Here is a 6,000-nt window from a genome sequence, read left to right on the forward strand (position 1 = left end):
TCATATATATATTTTTATATGTTGTTTCCCTTTGCAGTCAATCTCCACGTGTTTCAATTGAAACGTTAGCTTAAGTTATGTGTTTAGGTTTAACATGGGATTTGATATGCTCATTGCTTCCAACATATATGTATGTGCACACATCATGCATGTATACCCTAAGTTATTTTTTTCTTTATTAACATTGATAGATGTAAATAACTTGTAATAACATATTAGAGCACCTTTAGATTTTTTTATAATTTTAGAAGTATATAATTTAAATTCATATTTAAGGTTAGTTTAGGCTTTTTTAATAATAGCATATGTGGGTACTCAAGATGCAAATTTAAGGGTTATTGTTAGCTTATTTTCACAATGAAGAGGCGAGTACTTTTTAGATAAAACAGAATAGATCCAATGGTTACTACTATTATGGATTATAATTAGAGTATATCAAAATGGTAGCGTGGTGTTTCTGTTTTTTCAATGAACTTTAGATTTATCTATTTTTTAGTGTGCCTCGTTGACAATTAACGTGAAGGCTCTTAAAAATCCTATAGTGGGTAATACTACAAGATTTGATCTTTCCGGATAAAAAACATGTCTTATATTGATGGACGATATGGAGTAGTATTTGCAGCAGTAGACATGCGCAAGACCAAGATATAAGATAAATATCAAACTTTTGGAAATCGGTGATTAAACTACGGTACATCAGGCTCCACAACTAGCATTGCATAGACACATGAAAGACTCGAGAATGCCACGAGATAAAACACCAAATGAATTCTAGTTTACAGCAGTAGCAGGACTACGGCAGAGACGGTAAAAAAGGGAAAATGGCATACAGTCTCATACAGAGGGCAACACTTTTGCGTCCAGGAAAACAGTGACACGAAAACGGATGACCGTCACCAACACAGAAGGAATAGCAAGGGCAGGAGCTGATGCGCTCCTGGAGGATGCAGCGGTCGGGCTGTTTCAGAGGGCTCGCGACTTGATGATATCCATGCTCATTTCGCTCGGGTCAGTTGCTTGTAGCTCCACCTGGATACCGTCCAGCTCCCTCTTGAACCGGTCCTTGGAACTCGCATAGAGCATCTTGCTCCTCACCCTCGATGTATCTGGGGCCCTGCATAGAGTTTCACGGTTCAGTGTTAATGCCTTTTTTTAGCAGAGCTCAATTTCATTTCTGCGCATTTGGCAGAGTTTCATGGTTCAGTGTTCATGCCTTTCTTTTAGCAGAGCTCAATCTCGTTTCTGCACATTTGGCACAGACAGAAATATACATATTACCCACAAAGCTAACATGTCTAAATGTTTTGCATATCATGCTTAAGAATCTAATGACCTATGATCAATGCACTCGATCAAAGATTTATGTTAATTTTGACGGAAAATAAAGATTTATTATATGAAGCAGCTTGCCGCCTGTAAGTATTTGTTCTGAACTCATGCTGCTAAATTGCCTGGCTCCACAAAATTCACCAGAGGGGAACAGATCATGATCTGTAACATGAAGTTTGCATTAGAGATTTGATATGAGTTCCTCGAGATGCTAAGTTTCAGTTTCTTAAGATGCACAGTGTTACAAACACGGTATAATTGGCCAATCGGCTATTACCAGTTCTATGATACATCTGTTTCACATGCATCAGTAATTATCTATCAATTTATTTCGCAGCAATTACTTAAGCTGGTGAAGGATCAAGGACAGTAAAAAATAGTGTTTGGACATGATAGTTTAACTGTGCAAACACATGAACATGGATGATTTTAGTAGCCACAGAAATTATAGTCATATATATCTGTTTTGAGAAACAGACGTGCTAATGTGCGTCATTTTGCAGATCACAGACCTCTGCTTCTGTTTTTACACTGTGTAGTAAGTTGCTAGTCTCTCCACCCCCAGATATCTGTGGATTTACGCCTTTTTTCATTCAACATTGTCTTTGGTGTTTAGTGCAATGACTTTTTTCAAGTCGCAAAGGTTGAAAACAATGCTGAGAGAAATGTTGTAATATACCAATGGCCAAGCTGCAGTAACTGAACATGTATAGATGATCCTCTTGTGAAAAAAAATCAATTGTAAACTAAGAATTCAGGGAAGCAACCATCATTTAGGCATTTAACGTACATAAAGAAGGTTGACAGAATTGAATAGATGCAATGGAAATGGAACATTCTGCAATGAAGAACAAAATCAAACAAAAAAATATATGTGGGCTGGAGGGTTACCAAGAGATGAAGAAGATCTTGCTCTTCTGGCAGTTCTCATCAGTGACAAAGTCAAAATCAAACACCGCGTAGCGGCACTCGTCGGCGGGCAAGCAGGCGGTGAAGTCCTCGTAGCTCTCACCTGGTTCTCCCAGCCTGTCCACCACCACCTGCTGCACCTTCTCGTTGATCTTGAACACGATGAAACGGAAGCTCCTCTTTGCCTTAAGTTCCAGGAACTTGAGTTTGCATTCATCACACACAGCCATTCCCGACGCGGAGTTCGACTTACAACGAGGAAGGCCCATGACAGAACCCACCACATCAGAGAACATTTCTGAACGAAATTGAGAGAGAGAAACAGAATAAACGTACTCACCATGATTGATGCTTTTGATCTCTTCCTTCCTTTCTTCCTCTGGTTGAGAAACAAACGGAAATGCGCAAAGGAGAGAAAGGGACGTGGACAACAGCACAGAGGGGAGAGATTTCTAGGCCTGAAAGAGGGGGAGGAGGAGGCCAGATATAGGGGAGGGAGGGGATGGGCAACCGGGATGGAGGCTTGCATGATGCCACCACGTCCGGGGAGGGGCCTTTGACCAAGCACGTCCCCTCCTTCGTGTGTGAGAACCAGAAGCGTTGTGCCCAACCAACATGCGCGCCACCACCCGTCCCTATAATTGACAGCCCCCTCTCTCGGCAGAAACGTTTGTGGCAACAAACCAACATGCCGTGCATTCGGCCTGTTTCTTTTGCACGGTGTATGTCTTCTTTAATTTGCATTAGTTTAACAGTCCTTCAAGACAAACTGATAATTGCTTCTCCTGTATTGCGAGATAAAAAAAATAGTACTACTACTTGTTAGCTGTAGCCTGTAGGCCTGTAGCCTATAGAGCAACGAATAGTACATCTTTGTTAAACTCAGGATTTTAATAGGATTTTTTTAACTAACGCTTTCATCGAAGTATCATTGCGCTCTATCTGTCACAAGTATAACACTTACTGTTCTATCATGGTTCAGCACAATTCAGACTTTGCATCAACCACACTAGATCCGGGATTTTTGCGAAGACCCTTTTCCTCCATCATTCTCCGCAGATCTTGAACATCGGCCCATCTGTCAGCTGCGGCATATACCTTCCCAAGGAGCACATAGTTCTCAGTATTCTCCGGCTCAAGCTCAAACAAATGCTTAGCAGCAACCTCCCCAAACTCAACATTCTCGTGTAGAACACAGGCACCCAGCAGAGCACCCCACACCGAGGTAGCTGGCTCGAATGACATGTCTTCAATGAGGCGGTACGCCTCCTCAATCCTTCCAGCTCGGCCAAGCATGTCAACCAGGCACGAGTAGTGCTCGACACTAGGCATCAGGCCATGGACGTTGCGCATACCATCAAACAGACGAAGGCCTTCATCTATCATACCAGCATGGCTACAAGAGTACAGCAATGAGGCCATGGTTATGCTGTTCGGCTTCACCCCCAACTCTGCCATCTTATCATATAGCAGGATGGCAGTTCGAGCATGTCCGTGCATTCCGTATCCAGCAATGACAGTTGTCCAGGCAACCGTGTCCTTTTCAGGTAAACACTGGAAGAGCTCCCATGTCACATCCAAATTACCCGCCTTGGCATACACGTCGATCAAACCAGTGGCAATCTCTGCACTCCCAAGAAATCCCAGAGTCAGTAAAAAACAGTGGATGTTCTTCGCCTGTACCAGGTCAGCGGATTCTGCATAGGCTGGGAGGACACTTCCCATTGTTGCAGAATCTGGGCGCACTGATTCTGCAATCATTCGTTTAAACAGCCCTATAGCTTTCTTTTCCTGTTTTCTGTGAGTGTAACCAGAGATTGCTGCATTCCAAGTTTCAGTCCATCCTGATCCTTTCTCGACAATCAACTCTATCATCTTCATATGGCCACATTTAGCATAACTGTCAACAAGTGCAGTCTCAAAAACAATGTCTGATTGAAGCCCAAGTCTAATGCACAGCGCATGTGTGCACTTGGCATGCTTCCCAGATGGCAAACTGGCACAAGCTGAGAGCAGATGCGCCATAGTCACAGCATTGGGCCGAGCTTCACTTGTCAACAGCATCTCACAGCCAATAGTCAAGGCCTTGCCCGCACGGTCATTCAGCACGCATGCACCAATCATTGCCGTCCAAGAAACAACATCCTTATCAAATTTGTCATCGTCAAACACCTTTCTTGCGTCCTCCAAGCTTCCGCACTTCCCATACATGTCTATCAAAGCGTTCTTCACTGCGACATAGTTCCCCAAGCCTCTCCCCTCAGCCAGCCGGTGCACGGCTCTCCCTGTCCGCAAGTCCTTGGCTTGCGCACAAGCTGGCAGCACTGACACAACCGTGGCACGGTCAATGCCAACGCCACCACCAACCATCGTCTCAAACACCTCCAAAGCCCTTTCCGCACAGCCGTTCTTGACATACCCGGCAATGACCGTATTCCAGGACACGACTGTCCGGCTCCGCATCGTGCCAAACACTGCCTCCGCGGCAGCCACTTCTCTGCATCTCGTGTACATGGAAACGAGCGTGTTCTGCACGTACGCGTCGCCGCCGAAGCCCGCGGCCAGCGCGCGGCAGTGCACGGCGCGACCATGGCGGCGGAGGCGGAGGCCGCCGCAGGCCTTGGCGGCGAAGGGGAAGGTGAGGTGGTCGAAGGCACGCATCCGGGAGTAGAGAACGAGGGCCTCTCGGTGGAAGCCGAGGTCGGTGTAGGAGCGGAGCAGGGTGTTGGGGAAGGAAACCGGGGGCGGCTGGGGCATTTGAGCGAGCAGGTTGTGGGCATCGAATGGGCGGCCGCAGGCGCAGTAAGAAAGAAAGAGGGGACGAAGACTGTCGTGGTGGAGGTGACCGGACGTGAGGAGGAGCGCATGGAGCTGGGCCACGGTGGCGGGTGGGAGCGGTGTCGAGGAGTTCTTGGAGCGGAGGAGGAGGGCGAGGCATTGCCGGACAAGAGTGCTGGTTGACATTGAGGATTTCAGGGCCTCGGGTCTCGGGATGTTGAATCTGACGGACGGTCTGTGTTTCGGTCGGGGCCTCGGGGAGAGGCAAAATGGGTTTCAATCCTCCATGACCGTTTGGTTAGTTTTGCTTAGCACGTGTTACATCGAATGTTTAGATACTAATTAGAAGTATTAAACGTAGACTATTTATAAAATTATGTAATTGGAGGCTAAACGTCGAGACGAATCTTCTAAACCTAATTAATCCATCATTAGTAAATATTTATTGTAGCAACACATTGTCAAATCATGGACTAATTAGGCTTAATAGATTCGTCTCGCCGTTTAGCCTCCACTTATGTAAGTTTTGTAAATACTCTACGTTTAATACTTCTAATTAGTATCTAAACACGGACGCTAAAAATAAGCAAACAGGGGCGGAGCTACAGGGTATGCTGCATATGCTGCAGCATACCTTGTTTTTCCACCAAGGTAATTACTATACATACATATTTTATATAAAGAAAAAAGAAAATGGAAGCGAGAGAGCAGGTTGCAGGACAACAGAGGAGGCCGACTCGTGCAGACTTGCGATTCCACCGTCAGGCCCACGCGGCCCACACGGATTGCGACCTCCTCACGCAACGGACTCCAGGTCTCCAGCACACGGCAGTTCGGCTTTGTCTCTTCGTGCGGCTTGCGGCGCGGCGTACAGCGTGCCCTACCCGGAATCTGCAGACCGCCGACTGCTGAGACGGAGAGACGAGACGGAGACGCCATCACACGACGGCAATACTACTTAGTCGATTGCCAGCCGGAAGCAGG

General features: G+C 46.1%; 2 protein-coding genes across 2 annotated transcripts; both read right to left on the bottom strand.

Moving 5' to 3' along the window:
- Positions 1–654: 654 nt before the first annotated feature.
- On the bottom strand, positions 655–2,686 carry LOC101763828 (actin-depolymerizing factor 1). Its single transcript, XM_004953321.2, has 3 exons — positions 2,579–2,686; positions 2,221–2,486; positions 655–1,114 (listed from the first exon to the last, which is right to left on the bottom strand). Exons 1-3 carry the CDS (start codon positions 2,579–2,581, stop codon positions 964–966), a joined length of 420 nt encoding a protein of 139 aa, XP_004953378.1. The 5' UTR covers positions 2,582–2,686; the 3' UTR covers positions 655–963.
- Positions 2,687–3,091: 405 nt separating this feature from the next.
- LOC101753573 (pentatricopeptide repeat-containing protein At5g39350-like) lies at positions 3,092–5,238 on the bottom strand. The gene is given in 2 exon segments (XM_004955072.4): positions 3,092–3,275; positions 3,277–5,238. Coding segments are annotated over 2 exon segments (1,992 nt in total). The 5' UTR covers positions 5,203–5,238; the 3' UTR covers positions 3,092–3,209.
- Between the last annotated feature and the right edge of the window lie 762 nt (positions 5,239–6,000).

Source organism: Setaria italica, chromosome I (genome assembly GCF_000263155.2).
Source record: "Setaria italica strain Yugu1 chromosome I, Setaria_italica_v2.0, whole genome shotgun sequence".
Taxonomy (NCBI): Eukaryota; Viridiplantae; Streptophyta; class Magnoliopsida; order Poales; family Poaceae; genus Setaria; species Setaria italica.